The sequence below is a fragment of the Pholcus phalangioides genome, unplaced genomic scaffold, assembly GCF_987345545.1.
Source record: "Pholcus phalangioides strain wild (caught in Gottingen) unplaced genomic scaffold, Ppha-v1.0 ptg000011l_1, whole genome shotgun sequence".
NCBI classification, from domain to species: Eukaryota; Metazoa; Arthropoda; class Arachnida; order Araneae; family Pholcidae; genus Pholcus; species Pholcus phalangioides.
This window is the reverse complement of record NW_028301604.1, coordinates 5230804-5253612: the sequence shown is the minus strand read 5'-3', so window position 1 is coordinate 5253612 and position 22809 is coordinate 5230804. Positions and strand designations below refer to the sequence as shown.

The window sequence follows — 22809 nt, the reverse complement described above, 5'->3', positions numbered from 1 at the left end:
AGAAATTCAATTGGAACGTCCTAAAGTTTCCACAATTTAGTTTTCACGGTTTTTCATAGTTTTCACGGCTTTTTACCGGTTAATGCAGTGAAGCTATAGAAAAGAGTCGGAAAGATATCATTTTTTTCAAGCGAGTTCAATAATAAGTAAACCATTTTTATTAAAGAATGCATTAAACAGAGACGAATGAATTTTTGTATACACTTTTATTTGACACAATATATATCGGTATATACATACGGAATTTTAATAGTAATTTTCAGTAGATATCTATTTTACAAGATATAAATATTGTGTTGCACAAGGTGCTGCACTAAACCTGCTGTATATAAAAATTAATCGCCTGCATTTCCCGATTATCAAGCTAGCTATTAAAAAGGGCAGATTCAATATATAGAATAGACTATCCAAAATCGAATCGCTGCAAGGAAGGAATACCTCAATGTCGGACATAAGACTGCAAGTTTTTACTATTCATCAGACACAGCACGTTATATAATTACACAGGGAATATTAATTGCACTTTTTGATAATTTTCTCGTTCACCTCCATCAAGTAATATAACCACATCTCTCTCTTATGATTTAAAAATCGAGTAAAACGATGACTAAAATTTCTATCAACGTAGAAAAGATATAACGAAAGCATTTGATGCCAAGAGGGAATCTCATTCAAGAAACAATATTATCTACACAACAATATGTTCAAAACATTTCTCTTCAAAACACAATTAAGTAGTTTTTATTGATTCAATAGAAATTTAATAAGTAAAAAAGTCATTAAAAATACTAAAGTTGAAGACATAATTTCTTTTTGTATTTTTTGTCACTTCGACATGACGAGTTTTTGTCGCAAAGACCTTTTATCTCATGCGAATTTCGTCTTTTCGATTTCTTTGTCAGTTGCTATCTGACAAAATGTAAAATTATGTAAAATAAAGAACGTTTTTTTTACTTTTGAAGTAGTCCTTCCTTGTGTTTCATCGCATCCCGTGCCTTTAATAAGCACGACTTTTATATATTATTCAAGCTCTCAATACTTCTCTTGGAAACATCTTTCTATTCTGTAGCAGACATCCAAGCTCCATAGAAGCGTTTATTCGATAAAGAAGTTCAGTATTATTATTTCACTTACTCTTGATTTTAAAGTCAAGATCACGCTTATGACGTTAAAAAAAGTATACAATTTTTTTTTTCAACCTCAAACTCTTATAAACTAAAAATGACAAATTTCGAATTGCTTTCGTGTTGTTTACTTAAAAAAAACCACAACGTGTGTATTTCACGAAAAAATGTAAGTTCATTTTTCAATGAATGTAGTTTGTGCTATTAAATAATAATAAAATCATTATTATTTTATGTTTCTGTTACAGGGTTAATTTATAATCCTCTTTGTAACATAATTATATAATTAGGCTATGCTCAATCAGCTAGGTATATATTATTTAGGCTATGTAGAGATTTTGTTAGCAGGTATATATTTAGGATTTCATCAAGTATTACTTACGAATTTACAAATGAATCGTCAAAGCACCATTATTATTATCGCTCTATATAGAATCCCAATACAACACGAACATCAGATTAATAATGCCATTACAACAATCGATCATATAACAATTTGATAATCGTACTTATCAACATATACTTTCCTATAATGCTCTTAACAATATTTATCAGGTTATAGTATTCACAATACTTTATCACAGAATAACATGTAACCTCCAGCTGCACCTTCGATCTTTACAACGGCACAAATCGGTGTGCTTAAAAATGAACATAAATTATATATATATTTATATATATAGGTGTATATATGTATATCCAATGACCACATATGTTTTTACACAACACACGATTACATGTTACACACAATTTTAACACAATATAATGGTTCCATTGTAAGAACAAATACAGCTTTAATTATTTTTTTAATGTTAAATATCCTCTCTAATTTCCTTTTTTTTGAAACATTGCCGTTTATACTTTATTAATATTGATTTTTTTGTCACTGAATTACAACTTTCGTAACGATATAACTACACTAGATTCTACCAACTCGACCATTCTAGCATATTGGAAAAATGTCCTCGATTCGTATCGTAAATCAATAACAAGGGAAAACATGACATTACAATTTGAACTATCAAGATCTTTTGTACCCCGTTCGATAGTAATATCTGATGGAATAAGTATTACCCTAAACTAGGCACTAACATGTGTATCGAATGAAATTAGCACTGATTTTGTTTTTAGCGTATAGGCTTCGTATAATTATAATGTATCTTTTGGTTACAGTGTCACTATGAATATCTATGAAATCAATAACGTGGCTCTTTTTGCTTTTGTTATGTATTGAGTTGAAACTAATTTAGATTGTTGTTAGCTGTTTCAAAACATAATTGTGGGACATACATAATTGTGGGACATACAGGGAACACATCTATTAGTTGTGAGTTCTGTTTATTTCGTATAAATTATAAGTTTGTAAGTGAGGCTGCATGACAGAATGTATATGGTCCCTTCTACATCATCATGATCATTGATATGTTTGCGTGTTCTGGAAAATCCATGATTTGCAACAAGCTAGAATTCTTGAGTCGAAATAAGCTTCACGATATTTCGTTAGGATACCAACAGCATTTAGAAATTTGTATCTTTCATAATTTAAATTTCTATTCCTTTTAATTAGTTTTCATGAACTTTTAAACTTTTCATTATGGAACGGAAGAACAAAATGAATAGCAACTTTTTTAACTATCAAGATTTCAGCCGAACTATCTTCAAAAAGCAAGTCGATTAATTTGATACAACCCTAACATTCCACGTGTTATTATTCTCGCTTTTTTTAGTTTTAAGTTTCGACGCCGGAATCAAACCAGAAATTAATATATAAGCAGTTTTCCTTTACTTCTCAAATATTGGTTAAACAAAAGTTATTTTAACTATATACTATTAGTCCATACTTCAATTGCAGTAATACAAACGCACATCTTTTAGTACCATTCATTACTGTTCCAGTGATTTTGTGGAAAAATTTATTAAATATAATTTAATAAGCTATCATAAAAATTGATCATTGGTAATATATGTGTATCACTAACTTAAATTATTTTATTTATATTCTGTATGATATATCGATTTTTATATCGTAAATTTGATCTGTATCATTGATAAAATGATGACACATTCACGATATAGAAACAATAAATGCCTTAAGCCTTTATTACAAATTTTTAAATTTTTCCTCCAAAAACCCAAGGCATTTAGTTTGTTACAATTATCTAAGTCAATAATATGTAAAAATTGCTGCGTTGTTAATTTATATCGGATGAGCTCGATGAAATCTTCTATTTAGACATTGAATCTGTTACAGAAAATACTGCAATTTCTGAATTTGAACTAGTGTATATGGATAAAAAATTATATATACAGGGTGATTTTACTTAATTCCCTTTGCCGCATTTCACTGGCAAACCGTTGATCCTAGAGGCATACTTCCAACTAGAAAAATTATCAAATTACGTGTAGAAATCAGATACGTGATTCATGTAGAAAGATGTTGTCTAGTTATTAAAAAAAATTACAAAAATTAACTTTTTATACGGACATCTGTCCTGAAAAACCCAATTAGAAAGTCATTGGCTCGTCTCTTCTGAGGCCATAAAAAAAATTACCCGTTCCTAAGTGCAATATTCGCACAGATATTAGAATTCAAAAATCGGAGAAAAGTAGGAAAACAACAATGTCCATTAGTTTTTGCTGTTTTTTTCCCAATTTTTCAATTCAAATATATCAGTCAATATTGCACTTTGAATCGTGAAATTTTCTTTGTTGGCTTTAAGAGAGACAGGACAACAACTTTGTAATTGGGTTTTTGAGAACAGGGTATCCGTATAAAAATTTTATTTTATTTTTTTATAATTTCCCTTCGCCACATGAATGGTGTTCCTGAGTTCTACACGTTATTTGGATACTTTTTCTAATTGGAAACATGCTTCTAGGACCAACGGTTTGCCACTAAAATTCGGCAAGGTACCTGTATATACTGTATATTCTCTGTGGATACTATCAACCTCCCAATAATTACACCCGTGATTCCTTGTTAAAAACTAATATAGAAATTTTTTTCCTGTTTAAAAGATCGCACGAATATTAGGGAAGTTATAACGTTTTGAAATTTTGTGATATGTCAGATTTCTAACGGTTAGTTATGCTCCAAACATTCGACGAAAAAAAAAATCCTCAAGCAGCGGTTTGCCGCTAATTGAAAATGAACTGGAAATATTCAATCCCGTTAGAAGCAAGTTCAGTTATTGTCTTTCACGATTGGCGCCTTTTCCTCTTCGTGTAGAGCAGAGGTCTTCAACCTTTTTCTAGTCGCGAGCGCTGCCTGTACCCAGCCTCAAAAGAAGAGCACCCTTACGGCAAGTTTGACATACCAATGCATTGAATAAAATTTTTAAAGGGTGTTCAACTGGAAATTTAATCAAGTGTGCTCGCGAGCACGAAATCGGCCATGAGCATCGAGCACTCTGGGTGCTTTAGGGAGCACCGCGATGCTCGCGAACGGGTTAAAGATGCCTGGTGTAGAATGATGTTAACCTTGTTATTACGTGTTACCTTCGGCCCAATATATTGGCATATTTATCACCAGATATGTAAAGTGTTTTTTAGCCAAACGAAATCTATTAAAAAACTTTTCCCCAAAAGCAACACTTTTTTGCCGAAATGCGGTAATTTTATTTCCTTTACTGTTATGGCAATTTTTTTTTTGGGGGGGGGGGCAATGAAATAAAGCCGGTTAGCACAGCTGTAGCTTTCTTGACTACTTTCAGGGTTATAGCATTGGTATCAGCTTAAAACGCCAACTTATACGCTTGATGCACGTTCGGTGAATTTGGCAGGATTCGAAAGTGACATCATCAATTTTTAATGCGCTGTAACTCCATAATTATTGGTCAAATTAGAAATACTGAAAACACTTTCCATTTTAGTTTTTCACAAGGAATCATGTGTGTAACTATTGTGCGGTTGATAGTATCCGCCCTGTATATACAGATGACCGAATGACTAAAGTATTTCGTCGAATTCTTGTATCGCTACTAGTGTACCCTGACATCTTAGGTGAAAGAAAAACGAGTTGAGATTCATAGTTCAGTGACAGCTTGAAAAATCGGCAAAAAGTTTTTAGTAATGGAACTTCTTTTTAAAATAAATTCATTCAAACAGAACACAGCAAATTAATTCACATCTCAGAAACAACGAAACGATTGATAATAATAATAATGAAAATTCAATGCTTACCTATGTATGAATTAAACATTTATGCACTGTTTATAAAAATGCATTTAATACATTTTTGAACTTTTCGAGAAGGAAGACAACACATTTGATATTATTTAAAGCTCTCTTGAATTTGAACTTTTTCGCTATTCATCTAAAAGTGCTTATCAATTGTGAAATTAATCAAAAACCAAATTTATTGCATGAACATAACATCTTATGAAAATCAACTGTTATATTGCGAGTAAATAAATGTTGCCAGAAACAAAAATTGGACGATTAAGATATCTGCTTCAATAATTTCTCTTTTGTAACGGACGTTTTGTAACCTCACTCATTTTATTGAATCTATACACAAATTTCAGTTTTGAAACTGCTGTGATGCTTTGTGTTTTAAAAAAATATTTATTCAATGGCTTTTTCATTTGATGGATCAAAGTAATCCTTCGAAATGGTGAAAAAAATTCCTTAAAATCATATCCCCTACAGTCAGATTCTTACGACAGATGTTTTAAAACTTTGATACTAGATATAAAATATATTTATTGATAGGAAATCGAACAATTCAAGGGAAAAATGTTATGCAAAATATAGTAAAAACCTAATTTATGAACGCGAACTGCGAATACCTTAATAGATCAACTGATTAACCTAATAAGTTTAACTGACTCAAATATTCATAATATAATGATATATTTATAGAAATCTGTGTAAACATCTATATGATATGAATTTATTTTCCAAAAGAAAAAAACACGATTTCCCTGTGTATTGATTGTTAGAAAAAAAATTAAAAACGTATATAGGTATTTTTTAACTTTATTGATTCAATATGTGCTTTTATGTGTAATTTAATATGTTTGAGTATATAACCAATGTACATTTTTCATTATTACTTCGAACTACATGTTCTATTACTTAAGGCAACCTACTTCGAATCACTGTGCCTTGATAAATATATATATTTGATGATTTTCATTCATTTATTTCTTTTAAAAATTCACTCTTTATTATGTATAGTACATATATATAAAACCAAAATATTTCGATTTGAATGTGCTAAGATTTACTATCGACTGTGAATAAATACTCCATTCCTTTCTTACAATATATTGGAAAGGCTTGTAAAGTGTGGCATTTGATAAATCTGTTGTCATCATACCCTACAGATACCTCAAATATTCTCGCAAAACGCACAATCAAATCGCGAGTTAGAGAGAGAAAATGAAAAAACAAATAATCGACCATTAATCAAATTTACCTAAAACTTTTGTTTTAAAAGACCTTTCCGTAAAAATAAACGTTTTGTTTGATAAAAAATAACAAGCGCTTTCCCCCACAATAGTTTTGCACCAACCCAGGCACAATTGCTAAGCTTTTATGAACAGTAAATAGCACACATGAAGTCATTGTCTTTCTCTATATAACCCAGTCAGTCGAATTCTTTCTTGTGAGTTCTATGTATTTCTGCAATTGAAATAGCGCAGAGCCAGTACATTGCTAAGTGACTGACGCTCGTGCTTTTAATTCGCAGAGGCAGGCATGCGCTATGCCTCTCTTAAAAATAAGGCAATGGTTACTTTATGCAAAGTTATCGACGATATCTTGATTTTTCATGTATCCGTTTTTCGAAAAAAACTATTAAACAAAATCTCTATATCGTCTCGCTTTTCATTCAGCTCTAGAAACACAAATATTTTTTTTCATGACTTCATATGACGGATGCCATCAATACGTGTGCAACATTGCAGAAGAAGTGTTAAATGAAGCTCGTTTTTTTTGTTAAAACAGTCTCAATTGACCGTGTGGTTTGCCATATTTGAAGTAGAGTACGTAGGTTTTTTACCGAGTGTATGAAACACAACTAATATCGATGAACACCTGAAGAACACGCGACAGTCTCGGAAGGCATACAGTCACAAAGATCGTCCATTTTAAATGGCTCAGTTCAAATTTGTTTTTCGTATGCTGTCACCAATACTATAGCACAATGTTATGTGCGCTTTAAAATTCTTGTAACCTCATTCACTGACTCGTCATATTGTCTTGAAGAGGATGCTTCTTACGATGATTACTAACACTTTATAAGCAGTTTGGTTCCCCACATATACTTGGTTTTGAAGATTGTACATCCTAGCCAAGTTCTTCTCGAATACTGTTTTCTTCAGTGTACATCAGTGTTTCATGTAGTTCGGTTGCATGACCACTAAATTGCGGACAGAGGAGTGTATACTGCTGTACTTTTTGAGTGTGCAGTATATTTGTTCTTTCATACGTTTGTTCTTTGGCATTTCGTTCTCGGTAATTGGAGTGTGCTTTTGGCTAGGAAAGATGCGGTTATTTTCTTTCATAAGAGAACCAACCCAGAAGTTGAACTACTCGAATGACTTCTGGCTGCTGCAACGAACGAAGCGTACGTAACGACTATATTCCTCCGGAAATAATGGTGGACATACCACCACACAAATACGCTCTTAGCAAGACAGCTGGTAGTATTGGGAATGAGTAGGCGCGTAAGACATGTTATATTTCTTTATCGCGTTTTCTATGCACAATTTTTTTTCTAGTTTTCTGTTGACAAAGCCCGCGGCACCAACGGTGGTGGGAGTGATGGTCGGTTGCTGCAAGCTAAGTTAACAGAAGTCCAGCTTGGTCGAGAACCCAACGCTGCAGCATCGTCGGGGTGCAAATATGCGTGCCTCGGCTGCTGTTGCAACGATGACTGCTCGGGTGTCTGCGTTTTCTGTGTCTGCGAATTCGCATCAATCTGAGATAACGCTGGACGAGAGGATATGGCTCTCGTTAAGACATCAGGCAAGGCCTCCAATTGTTCTTGAATCACAGTAAGTCGCTCTTCCAAAGATATCACTCGTTCTTCTAGAACTTCGTGTCTTTGGTTTATCTCGGAAACCATCTCATATACCGAATTCTGAGTCTGAAAAAAAAGAGTTATTATTAGATCATGAAAAAGACACCAATCTTGCTATATTGTTAATATAAAAATACGCACGTCAGCGAGCACGTCAGCGAAATATTTCAGCAATAAATTTTTAAAAACAAGTATTTATTAATATAAGAAACACAAATAGTAACTTACACACATCTCATTCTACAGATATTGCATCACGGTATGAAATATTGTGACGTCAATATTGGTCACTGTACAATTTAATAAATATTTTATGTACTGAAAAAGGGATTTTCACCTTTGCCATGTCTGTTATGGTATTAGCGTTATCCATCAGCTTCCTTTGGTCCATTTTCACTTTTCGAAGGCTATTATAAAGAGAAATAACGCAATTTATTCTCACATAGCATGTAACGTATTCACAATATAATGAAATAATACACTTAAAATTTCAGTATTCTTAAGTATAAGTATTTTTGCTTGTTCTTGATAAGGATATACGACAATAAATTAAATTTATAGTATTTACAAATAGTTAGTATCAGCTACCGTATCTTTGTTTTCTACAAGAGCCACCATCTCGAAATTGTGCAATAATGTTTTTTTCTCATTTTTTTAAATTCTTTGTTTACATATTTTCCGATCGATTCAAATTTATTTTCTCTCTCGCTCTCATTTCATTATCATTGTACTTTAGACAGATTTTTTTTTACGTTGTCTCTTTGTTGATAGCCAAATTTTTGCAGACGTGCTAGTGTAGGAGGGAATATGTGGTTTTTTGTTTTTGGCCATTTTGATGTTTTTCTCACTTCGTTTGATATATTTTCTTGGGTGTTTTGGGCATTAGTGTTAGCATACAGTATAGAATTTCTTTCTCGAGTATTCTTAGTAATTTTTGTTATTTTGCTTTGGGCCCAATTGTTTTTAGTGTTAGGACATAAGATAGCTCGTCAAGTTATCTAGTTAGCTAATACTAATAAGTATAAATTGTATTTCGTATCTTAATAGTTTTTAGGGATTTGTTGTACAACTTTTATATATTTTTTCCTCCATAATTTCAGTGTTGAGCATTTTTGTCTTACTTTATTTTTTTCGTGTGATCTTTTACGCATATTTTGCATTGTAATGTATTTTAGGTTATTTTAATTTCCTATTAACGTTTCTCACTCTCCTATTTTTTAAGTGTAGTTATATTGTTTCTTATCTAGATTTCGCGTTATCATTAGTACGCCTCGACCTCGATTAGTGTTGTGTTGCGACGGAAGTTTTCCCTGTTCTAGGGCATAGTAGCTGATAGTTTCAAATGTAAGGATTGTTTGGAGAGGGCAAGGTTTGAGCTCGAGGTTGAAGCGCTACGGGAGAGAGGGTTTTGAAAAGCCCTAAGGTAATGGAGCCACCTGTCAACTAAGAAGTTATCTCCATGAACAATTACAGTTTAGAGGGGGAATGGGTGGTTGAAGATGAGGTAGAGTGTGATAGTGATAGAAGTGTAATTATCGGGAATTCTGTGGCTAGGGAACTGGGGAACAGGGTATGTAGGGATTTTCGGGGTTTCTACCTGGGGTTGTTACCTACCTGGGGGAGACATTAGTAACGTTCGAGATGTTTTTGATAGACGAAAGCTCCCTGTGCGAATAGTCATGTAGGCGGGAACGAACCAGGTAGGAGCGAATATTCGTGAGTCTCTGCCAGAGTATCGGAACTTACTGTTATCCACTCGGCAGGGGGGTTCAGATATGGCAGTGATTACATTACTGCCAAAGGGTAGTAGGGCATTTAGGAGTAGAATCCACCACTTCAAGTTAAGCCTGAAAGGCATTTGCTTCTTACTTGGGGTCTCATTATTGAATCTTTCCGCATTCACTGATAGGTGTCTTTGTTGGGATGGGATTCACCTGAATAGACGGGGGGGGGGGAGCTGGGAGAATTACGATAGGCATAGGTAAGATATTTTACTCCAAGACCAGGTGTTAACTTGATGAGTTAATTAAAGATAGTTAATCTTAACGAGATGAGTTAATTGATGGTAGTTAGGGAAAATCGAAATAGTTTATAGATATTATATAATAGTAGTAGTGATTCATGGAAAAACGAGCAGAAAAAGAAAGAAAAGTAAGAAGTTACAGTGAAGGTAAAAGAAACCTACTATAGTATAAGAATGTAGGTCAGGAGGCAAAATTTTGGGTAATAGTGAATCGCATGAGATGGGAAAGTTTAATCCCAGGAGACAGACTGTTGAATTTATGGGAAAAGCTATATTTTGGAATGCAGTTGTATGTAGTCGGAGATAATGAAGGAAATGTAATAAAACGGGACCCTAGTTGAGAATGTTAGGTGGGTAAAATAATATTCGTGTCAAGCTGAAGACCGTGGCACTGGAAATCTTATGAAAAATAAGATAAGGCTAATCTTTGTCGCTGGTCAAATGCATTGATTTACGAAGGAATGTGCGTCTAGACGGTTTCTATGGACGTGGAGCGGATCTAAAGTAAATGGTAGGGTCAAAGGTTATGGGAATGTGAGATTTTCCCAGAGAAGGAGATGGGCCAATGAAATTATGTTTAATACTAAAAAGTGGTTCAGACGGGAAAAGAGAATTTCAAGATGAGCGAATGGAAAGTCTTGAAATAGCGCAAAAAGGTGGAGTTGAAATTATCAATCAAAATATAAAGAGATTTTAACGGAGAGAGAGAGGAATTCCGCAGACTAAGAGAGTTTGGAGTGTTAGATCAGAGGGAGAGGGAGTCAGAAACTTAGGACAGAAGGATGACGTCGAAGAAATTGTGGTCTAGGATCTTTAAAGGGGTAAGTGATGCTCAATATGTATTGTCATGTTTTTAGAATAAGTGCCTCCACATCACTGAAAAAGTTAATTGTTAATGTGCATGTACCTGTGTAATCTGTAATGAATCATCATAATAATGTAAATAAATTCAATGTAAATTTAAATGGGAGTATACGTAATTATTTTCAAGTCTCTCAATAACTTCTAATTAGATTAGAATATGTTTAACCCTGGGTTACTACGGGGATTTGGGGTTGCTCTTCACTATAGAAGGAGACCTCAATCTCAGTAGGAAGTTACACAACGCGATGGGAATAATAGTACTGGCTTAAATGTAAAATGGGAACTGGCTACTAAGCATAAGGGGAGAGTCAACAATGGTGCCGTGACAGTAACGTTACATATAAATGATTTTGGAGACTGAAAATAATTTTTAAATGTTTATAATTTTGTTTTCAAATAAGTTAATTAATTGAATCTGGTACTTGCACTCAATTAAACACTAAACAAAATGAGCCACAGTAATGAAGTAGAATCATCCGGTGACAGAGCAGCTGTCAAAATAAATACAATTGCGGGTTATTTAGGCCTCCTTAATAGTTTCTCCGGTTCAGAGCCGTCTTATCCGGCGGAATATTTCCTCCAATCTATAGAGGAAATTGGTAGAATTGCGGAATGGGCAGATACAGAAAAATTGATTGTGCTTAAAGCAAAATTGAAGGGAAGAGCCGCTGAATTTCTGGCAAACAGTCCGGAACTAAGAGAGGAAAGAAATTATGAGCGATTCAAGACAGAATTTTTGAGACATTTCAAGAATGAATTTCCTTTAACTTACCATCTCCAGAACTTTACGGGATGTAGACAAAAACCGAATGAATCGGTCAAGGATTTTGCCTCGCGTGTAAAAAATGCTGCTTTCGGTTTCCTGCAAGGAGCAAATTTCAATAGTCCAGATGTTGAACGATTGGCAGATCGTACTAAATTGTCACAATTTTTAGCGGGGCTGAACCCTAAAATACAAAAACATGTATTAAACCATGACCCCCAAGATTTGGCCACCGCAATCAAATTTGCTGCCCTTGTAGAGGGAAATGAGGGAATTAGTCGTAACTATGGTACAGTAAATGCCATAGAGAGGCAAGCAACGGGCAATTCTTTTGAATTGAACACATTGCAGTCTATGTTAGCGGAAGTAGCGAAAGAAAGTATGCTCCAGCGTACATCAATGGAAAAATTGGCTCAAGAATTACGAGAAGTAAAAGAAGGAAATGTCCTTGCTCGTAGGGGAAGAGGGGTCCCACCACAAATGTCAACTACCCCACTTCCAGCTCAACGTAATATGCAGAGGTTTGAGGTGCCTCCGCGATTTTCGGGTCGAGGTTCCCAGCCGAGAGGGAATCTCGCGTGTTTTGGATGTGGGTCAACCACCCACCTATTGCGAAATTGTTTTCGCAGAGGGAATCCCCGTCAGCAGCAGGATTTTCGTAGGGGACAGGTTTCTTCCAATAACTGGGGCACTAGGAGAGAGACAGGGTTTTGTAAACAGCAGGTTTTCCGACCTCGGAAGTGACGGTCATGGGGTAGGGGAAGACATGTAACTAGAAAAGAAAACATTGTATATAGGATTCAACAAAATCAGGTTAGGGGTTTTCCTCTACCGATTGTGACAGTGAAAGTTGGAGATATAGAATTTTGTGCTCTTATTGATTCTGGTGCTTGTATTAGTGTAATTGATTCTAGTATTATGAATAATATAATGTGTACTGTGAAGTGTCGTCAATTAAGAAATCAAAATATTGAAATTCGTGGTGTAACTGGCCAGACGTTACCACACGAAGCGTGTTATAGCATACCTATAAATTTGGGAGAATTCAAAGTGAATCATAAAGTATATGTCTCCGAGTATGAGCTGAGTAGGGATTATAAGATGATTTTAGGTTATGATTTTCTCCAAAAGGGAGATTTTGTTTTTGATGTCAAAAGGGGCATGTTAAAGAATAAGTTTACAGAAATAAAACTATTGAATTCAGGGTGTGCTACAGTGTCGCAGGCAGAAAATGTATGTGTAAATTTAGTAATGCCTAATAAAATTTGGGTGCCCGCGCGTACTCAGAAAGTGATTACAGTTAATGTGCCAGGATTTGAATATGGAAGTGAAATAGAGGTTACGCCAAGAAACAATAAGCTGAGTGATTTGTGGGTAGCAAACTCAGTGGGAAAAATTGACGAGACTGGGAAAATTCAGATATTAATTTCCAATATGTCTGAACAGCCCAGGCATGTGAATAAGGGTACAAAATTGGGAACTGGAACGATTTCGGAACAAGATGATGTTAGAGAGGCTCCAATTCCATTACGGAAAAAGACATTGCCTAGACTGTCGGAACAGGATTTTGACCTAAATAATTTATCACCGGCAATAAAAAGAAAATTATTACCATTGCTCTTGAAATATACACATGTATTTGCCAGAGATGTTACGGAAATCGGGCGAACTACGTTGGCAAAGCATAAAATACCGTGGAATGGAACGCCGATACAGAAATCCCCACGATATAGAACTCCGTATCATTTAAGAGCGGAATTAAGGGAGCAAATAAACGATATGTTAGAGAGTGAAATTATTTCACCATGTGTCAGTAGTCATCCAGCTCCCACTCTTATGGTACGAAAGAAAAATGGCGGGTATCGATTGTGTGTTGACCTTCGTAAGACAAATGAAGCAATTCAATCGGATGAATATGCTCTTCCGTTAATTCAGGATATTTTGGCACAATTAAATGGCGCTAAATACTTTAGTAGTCTTGATCTTTGTAGTGCATATTATCAGGTTGAAATTGATGAGAATGATAGAAAACATCTGTCTTTCAGCAATGAAGAAGGGTGTTATCAATACAATGTTGTACCAATGGGGTTAAAAACAGCACCGGCAGCATTTCAGCGTCTAGCTGACAGTTTATTGTCGGAATTACATGATGAACATATTCATTGTTTCATCGATGATCTTTTGATAGCTAGTCCTGATATAGAAACCCATATCCAGAAATTAGAACGAGTTTTTCAATTGCTTGAAAAGTATAACTTAAAATTAGCACCGAAAAAGTGTGATTTCTTGAAGAAAGAAATTAAATATCTAGGACATGTCATTTCAGAAAACGGTGTGCGTCCACATACCGATAATGTAAAAGCAATCGATGAATTTCCACAACCACGCACAGTCAAGGACTGTAGACGTTTCCTCGGAATGTGTAATTTCTTTAAGAAATTTATACCATTTTATTTCGGATTATGCAAAACCTATTACGGATATGACTAAGAAAAATATCACATTTACATGGGGTCGGAGTCAAGAAGAAGCTTTTCAGTATTTAAAGAAAGCATTACGAAATCCACCGGTATTAGCATATCCTAACTTTAATATGGACTTTATAATGTCGGCGGATGCCAGTAAGATAGGAATCGGATGCTGTCTATATCAACGGTATGAACAGGGAAATCATCCTATTGCATACATGTCCCGAAAATTTAAACCGGCTGAGCAGAAATATCCAGCAATTGAACAAGAATTACTTGCCATTATGGAGGGTATCAATTATTTCAGACCTTATTTATTAGGTAGACGGTTTACTGTGGAAAGTGACCACAAACCATTGAAATACTTGCTTAACCTTAAAACACATAATCCGCGATTGACGAGATGGTGTTTGAATTTGTCAGAATACGATTTTGAAATTGTTCATAAACCGGGTCGTGACAATGTCGTCGCCGATTGTCTAAGTCGACAGATAAATACTGTCGAAACTCACTCGACTTCGTTAGAAAATCGAATACGCGAAGCGCAAAAACTGGACCCACATTTAAAACCAATTATAGACATGTTAACTTCGGCTAATGCAGAGCCAGTCAAAAAGATGGTTGAGGCATATTTTATGAAGAATGGTTTGTTATGCCATTATGCTTCAAAAGACATTAGGCCTGTCAGAGAAGAGTATATTGAACAAATTGTAATACCGACTTTAATGCGAAAAGAAATATTGGAAGAAATTCATGATAATTTGAGTAGTCACATGGGTTTCGACAAAACATTTGAAAGACTGCGTAGTCATTATTTTTGGCCGGGATACTATAGAGATTGTCAAATTCACGTTAACACTTGTCGCATTTGTTTAGAAAGACGAAGCCATAATCCAAATAAGAAAGCACCATTGCAACGGAACTTTATTCCAACCGAACCGTTTGAGCTAGTTTCGGTAGATATTATGGGACCATTCAACGTAACTATGTCAGGGAATAAATATGTTTTGGTCATGATGGACAATTTTTCTAAGTTTATTGAAGCCATAGCATTGCCAGATACGAAATCTGAAACGTTGGCGAAGACATTTTATTCCGAAATTATTGCACGATATGGACGGCCTCAATTTTGTCTTACAGACAGAGGTGCAAACTTGCATAAGTCAGTTTTTCGTGCCATGCTTGAGAAGTTGAAGATCAAACCTTTAGCTACCTCAGCATTGCACCCCCAGACAAATAGCAGTAATGAAAGGAGTCATGCGACAATTACGCATACCTTAGCGTGCATGATAACGGAAACCGAAGAATGGGATGATATGTTACCCCATGTTTTAATGTCTTATAGAAGTGCTGTTCATGCGGTGTTAAAGGAAACACCACATTTTGTCCTCTTTGGAAGAGATATGGTAACGGCAGGGGAATTGTTGAAAGAACCACCAGTTTTTAATTATTATGCGCATGAACAATATGTATTGCAGCTGCTGCCAAAGTTACAGAAAGCACATGATTTTGTACGTTCTAGCATGCTGCAAGCAGCAGAACGTCAAGAGCAGTATCGCGACAGAACGGCTGTTGACAAGAAGTTAAAATTAGGTGACTCCGTATATTTATTTACCCCGGGGAAACCCAAAAGAGGGGTGTCTCATAAGTTATGTAGGCTATCCACGGGACCATATAGAATCATTGAACAAAAATCTCCAGTGTTATTTAGAATAAAAAACGTACATAAACCAAAAGATATTCAACTGGTCCATTCGGATAGACTCACGAAAGTATCATTACATAGGCCATATGACCCATTTCCTGAAATGAGGGAAAATGAGTCGCAAGTGGAGGACAGGTCAGAAGTAGAAATCGTAAGTGCAGGGGGAAATTCAGACGACGAAGAGGAAAAAGAAAATGAAGCCAATGGTGGGGAGTTACAACTGCCTGAGTTATGGCATTCGTACATAATCCCCAGAAGACAGACGCAGTTGCCTCCGAATGCAGAGGGGGGAAACCGAAACCAGCTGGGAAACCATGTCTCTCCAGAAAGTTTTCACGTAGACCCCCAACAGTTATCTTTTATTGATGACGCGTGTAGTGTAAATGAAACCGAAAACGAAAGCAGCTTAACTGCCGCGAATGTGGCTGATACTCAGTCAAATTCAGAGGCAACACGTTACAATTTACGTGCGCGCAATGTGTATGGTAGAGTGCAAAAATTGAATTCTATTGACAGGATGGCAGAAAGTACCAATCCTGCTGGAGATGGAGAGTTGGAAGGTGGAACTAGTAATGATGCGAGTAGCAATAATATGAATATTGCTGATAAATTATTTGCTTGGATGGCACAACCTAGTGCATCACAAGAGTCGGAAAAAACGGTGCTGGACCGATTAGCTGATAAATTGGCGAGTAAACTCTTAAATGTCATTGAGGTGAGGAATTGAGAAAAAAAAAAAAAATCCAAAGAAAATTTAAAGTAAATCATGTTAATTTAATGAATAGTAATATTAAATTGACTTAATGCAGTGAAGTGGAGGGACTAAGGAAGCATGGCAGGATTTGTTGAGTATGACTTCTCCATTTTAAAAAAAAAAAAAAAAAAAAAAAAAAAACACAAGCATTATACCTTAAACGCATTCAATTAATTTCAGATTTTGGTGCTGGCGCTATTACCAGTGGTGGCGCTCAAACACAACGCAGAATATTGTTTGTTTAATGAAGGAACTAAGAAGTGTTCCCATGCGGTCCCCAAAGAATACCTCGAGTATTTCCCACAAAATAGTTGTGCTATCTCAAAGCTATGTAGCCAGTGTGACCAGAAAAAGTGGATTAGTTACATTTGGTCACCACTAACGGAGGAGAAATTCATTACACCTCGCCTGTTCACAATATCACAAAATGCATCATTAACTGGAACGTCACGAGTCTTCGAATGTGATAAGGATGGATTTCCTTGTGCGTGCACTACTCAGTTGCCTTGTAATGGAACTGCCGAGTATTGCCAAGAAGTAAATTGCAGTAGGGAATCAGCATGCTTTTGCCACATTAAGGTTGGTCGGTCCAATATTTTTCATTATGACGGTGTTAAAAGAATTGATGAACCCCGCGTAATATCTTTGACGTTTTGTGAGCACCCATTAGAATACTCACAAACACATCAACGTCATAGAAGGTCGCTACTTGATGAAGAGGAGGCAATATTCACCTTGAATGGTGAAACTTTGGAATTTCATGATCCTATTGTGGCAGTGTCATCTCCAGGACTTTTGATCGTGCGTAAAGAGGGCCTGGAAACAATAATTCACTTTAATCTCACATCTACTCAAGCCGTAGTTCCAGAAAACTTTCTTCGTTTTCCAGGGACATTGCGATTTATTTTCGTAGCCGAGAAAGGCGGTCACACGATACGAGAGGAGCTGCACGTCAATGGTCGTACGATATGCAGAAAGTTACCGTGCTTCTTTTGTATAGCAGCATTTCAGCATTTGAAATGTCTTCCAGCAACGGCAGCATATTTCGTCTACACCCTGTGTATATTGTTAGCTTCAATAACAATAATTTACTTAAAATCCGCATTGGTGGCGATTATCCAAGTGGTAAAAACAACAGTGGTGGTTGTTTACCAGATATTTCGATTGATTAAAGGAACGGCTCGAATTACGATGATAGGAGGTGCTCATGTGGGAAATCGTTTGCGAAACTCAGTACAACAAACGCAAGAGTATCTTAATCGTGTTGGGATGCCAGAGCATGCAGTGAACATGCTGGTACTAATAGCATTATTTGCTATGGTGCAACCCTCATCAACCCTATGCAATAATCATTTAATCGTGCAATCGACTACGGCAGAGTGTGAAGATGTTCACGATGCGCAATCATGTAAAATGACCACTCAAGCGACGGTGACACTAGAAAATTTACATTACACTCACTGTTTATGGTTTCAGGATGAAAATAAAAATAATTTATTTTCATTGAGTATCAAACTGAATAAAGTTAGATGCTCATGGAATACTCAGAGGATGTACTTTACATTTCCCACGGAATTGAAGGCGGTAGCACAGGTAGCGTGTCCTCAAAATGTTATGTGCGGTTGGGGAGAACACTGTGTTTCTGGTAAAAGGTTCTCAGCCGAAACAACGGAATCTAAACAGTTTCCGGGAATTAACAGATGTATTGCGATTGATGGAGGTTCATCGTCGTGTCATATAATAGACTCGCAGCCTTGTTTATTTTACAGAGCTTTTCTAGTTCCAGACTATCTCCGTACCTACGAAATCAGGGCGATTACAGGGTATACTTGCTCATACGATCTCGAAATGGAGGAAAGTATGAACGGAACATCACAAGCCACTGTGATGAATTACGCGATGTCTACAACGAACGGCATAAAAATAAAAGTTCTAGGAGCTTATGATCAACCGACTCAACTTATACAGAAGTCGCTCATTAGGCGTGTCGGGAAACAACGTGAAGCATATATGGAATATGTTTCGCCAGCAGGGGTGCCTCAAGATAACGCAATCGGGCAGGTTCAAGCAAATGCATCACTAACAAAAACTTTCATTTTCGCGGAAAGTAGCATCGTGTGTAGTGCATATGAGGAGTTGCTTCGGTGTGACATGAAGAATTCCGCGCTCAACCGTATGATTGATAGCAAAGTCGCTGCGCTTCCTCGCACCATAGGCTATCATTATTATTTCATTGATGAAAATGAGCAGTTGAAATCGGAGCTGCTTTTCACCAAACCTGTGAATGTGCAACTCATCTTTGACAACTATAACATTGTAGTTGAAAGAAGAACAGTGTGTCCTAAATTTCAAAGTGAGGAAATCACGACAACTGGCTGTTATGCCTGTGCGCCACTCGCCAGAATGACGTTCATGGCATATTCGACGTGTGCTGAGGGCATGGTGACTGTCAAGTTTGAACGAATCGAGGTCGCTACTAGTACTCTGAGACTACAATCTACACCCACTAAACAGATGATTGAATTCAAGGCGGAAACCAGGTGCATTTCCGACAAGCTATGTCTCTATGGCCGTACCGTACATACCTGCCAGCCGCTGTCGTTTTGCTTAGAAGCTGCAGACATTGAACTGTTGCATCCGAATTTAACTACATTGCAGTTTTACGCAGGACAAGTATCTCCTGATCGTTGGTTTTCCGGTTGGAATGGACTTCCCAGTACATTCCTGTCACACTTTTCAAGAATTATCTTAATGACATTTCTAACGATATTTATTTTTATTTTCAGTTGTTCTACCCTTGTTTCTCTATGTAGACGATAAGAAGAAATGGAGAAGGTCATTGTATATATGATTTATTTAGGTACAAGCAGACTCACCTTATGATTCTCCCATTGGAAGATGATGCTAGCGAGATCTGTTGTCCTATCACATATTCTATTTTTCAAATGGATTTTCTGTTTATCATTTATGTTTAATTGCAAGCTTTAGTTGAGGGATATTTATTCATGTGCTAGTAAATTTAATATTTTAATGTTTTGAAAGAATATATGTTATTACTTATGTAACCCTTAAGTATTTGTGGACCTTGAAGTCAAATAATTTTAGTACTTGCATGAACATAGTCGATATGTGGTGAAGGTAGAAAGTAATAATCATTCTAGCTGAAATATTTGAAATGTTATAGAAAGAATTGCATTATATGGTGTTGTAAAATGAATGATATAAGTATGATTGTGTTTATCATGAAACAGTTATATGTTTTTGAGTATGACTTGCCCCAACCCAGCCTAGTATAGTATACAGTATTGTTGTTTCAATTCAAATCAACAATATGATGAAAGGGTAAATGGAAGAGGAGGAATGATTCAGTAGTTAACTAGTCCCAGGCTGAGAGGATTGAAAATTTGCTGTGAGCAAATTTTTTCCGGCAAGGGGAGGAATGTTAACTTGATGAGTTAATTAAAGATAGTTAATCTTAACGAGATGAGTTAATTGATGGTAGTTAGGGAAAATCGAAATAGTTTATAGATATTATATAATAGTAGTAGTGATTCATGGAAAAACGAGCAGAAAAAGAAAGAAAAGTAAGAAGTTACAGTGAAGGTAAAAGAAACCTACTATAGTATAAGAATGTAGGTCAGGAGGCAAAATTTTGGGTAATAGTGAATCGCATGAGATGGGAAAGTTTAATCCCAGGAGACAGACTGTTGAATTTATGGGAAAAGCTATATTTTGGAATGCAGTTGTATGTAGTCGGAGATAATGAAGGAAATGTAATAAAACGGGACCCTAGTTGAGAATGTTAGGTGGGTAAAATAATATTCGTGTCAAGCTGAAGACCGTGGCACTGGAAATCTTATGAAAAATAAGATAAGGCTAATCTTTGTCGCTGGTCAAATGCATTGATTTACGAAGGAATGTGCGTCTAGACGGTTTCTATGGACGTGGAGCGGATCTAAAGTAAATGGTAGGGTCAAAGGTTATGGGAATGTGAGATTTTCCCAGAGAAGGAGATGGGCCAATGAAATTATGTTTAATACTAAAAAGTGGTTCAGACGGGAAAAGAGAATTTCAAGATGAGCGAATGGAAAGTCTTGAAATAGCGCAAAAAGGTGGAGTTGAAATTATCAATCAAAATATAAAGAGATTTTAACGGAGAGAGAGAGGAATTCCGCAGACTAAGAGAGTTTGGAGTGTTAGATCAGAGGGAGAGGGAGTCAGAAACTTAGGACAGAAGGATGACGTCGAAGAAATTGTGGTCTAGGATCTTTAAAGGGGTAAGTGATGCTCAATATGTATTGTCATGTTTTTAGAATAAGTGCCTCCACATCACTGAAAAAGTTAATTGTTAATGTGCATGTACCTGTGTAATCTGTAATGAATCATCATAATAATGTAAATAAATTCAATGTAAATTTAAATGGGAGTATACGTAATTATTTTCAAGTCTCTCAATAACTTCTAATTAGATTAGAATATGTTTAACCCTGGGTTACTACGGGGATTTGGGGTTGCTCTTCACTATAGAAGGAGACCTCAATCTCAGTAGGAAGTTACACAACGCGATGGGAATAATAGTACTGGCTTAAATGTAAAATGGGAACTGGCTACTAAGCATAAGGGGAGAGTCAACACAGGTAGACGGAAATGTGGGTTAGTTAATGATAATAATAACAGCATTGACGGGGAATTACCCACCTCTGACTTGGATGGCTTCTCGATTGACACTAAATGTCAGGGCAAATTCAAATGTGTGCTAATAAATGTCAGGAGCTTAGATATTAACAAAGATTTTTTAGAAACTATGAGAGCTGTAGGGGCCTAGATCTTATAGCCATTACCGAATCTTGGGCAAACGATGGAGATAAATCATTCTTACACATCTCAGGATAAAATACATTTTTAAGAAATAGATTTGACAGGAAAAGGGGCGGAGTCTTGATTTACGTGAAATCATGTTTGCAGACTCGAGAGTCTAACATACAGAGTAGCGATATTGAAACTACATGGGTTGAGCTTGAAAACAAAAAGTGTTATAAGCTTATCTACATGTGTAAGTAAAAGAGGGTTGTCATATTAAGGAATTTCAATTACCCGGTAACGATTGGGAGAACCTATCGGCTAGAGATCAATGAGAAGGGCTTCCTTAAGTTAGTGCTCTATAATTTTTTGTATCAGCAGGTATATCAGAAGGCACTAGTTGTACTTCTATATTTTGGATTTAGTTCTCACCAGTTCCGAGGATCTTGTTTAACATGTTTCGATGGGAGACGATTTTTCTTCTAGTGGTCATGTCGTTAGTTTTTTTTTTCCCTGTAAATTTTCTTCAGGTAAAGCTGATAACAGAAGTATGGTTCTTTGCTGTCGAAGAACCAATTTTGATCTTTTGACATAAGGTTAGCGAAAGTTTTCAAATACGGGTTGGAATCAGTTGGTGTGGTACGTTAAGGGGAAGAATTTAGGGATAAACTATCCTCTGGTTTGCATGATGACATACTCTTTCTTCGTAAAAAGCGCGTTTCTTTGTCACACTCCCTCTGGTTTACAGAAAAATTACGTAATCTTTATTTTTAAAAGAAAGGACATTTAGAGAGTGTAAAATTGTAACAGGTGACCTGTCAATATTTACTGAAAAAGGAGGGCGTCGAAGAAAGCGATAAGGGATAGTAAAAAGGTAGTGGAATCAAGTTGACAGATAATATTGGCTCTGACCCAAAATCATTTTTCACGTACGTCAATAATGGATGTAAGGGGACAGTTGCCCCCCCCCCCCTCTCAATAGAGGGATCTAGGGTAGAGAGCAATATAGGCGTGTGTAGTGCTTACAATGACATTTTCGCGTCAGTTTTAAATAGATAAGGTGATATCCAAAGTACGGATATGTCATGGGGGTGATAAAGCCCTTAGAGATGTTCAAGTGGAACATGTGGAACTCCTAAAAGTTCTAAAAAAATGTATGTGCAACTAACGCACCAGGACCGGATAATATTTATCCTAGGGTCCTTAGAAAATGTGCTAATGAACTGTTGAGGCCAGTTGCATAGATTTACAGTATCGTCCCAGGAGATTGGAAGCTTG

At 36.1% G+C, this 22809-nt stretch overlaps 1 protein-coding gene across 1 annotated transcript in view; it reads right to left on the bottom strand.

Annotated features, from left to right (window-relative positions):
* Positions 1 to 187: 187 nt before the first annotated feature.
* LOC149079972 (small conductance calcium-activated potassium channel protein 1-like) overlaps positions 188 to 22809 on the bottom strand; it is a 185696-nt gene continuing 163074 nt past the window's right edge. Inside the window, exons 8-9 of the mRNA XM_089238890.1 lie at positions 8492 to 8561; positions 188 to 8220 (exon numbers count right to left, since the gene is read on the bottom strand). Of these exons, the coding sequence (XP_089095016.1) occupies positions 7849 to 8220; positions 8492 to 8561 (442 nt within the window). The 3' untranslated portion in view covers positions 188 to 7848. The remainder of the gene's footprint in view (positions 8221 to 8491; positions 8562 to 22809) is intronic.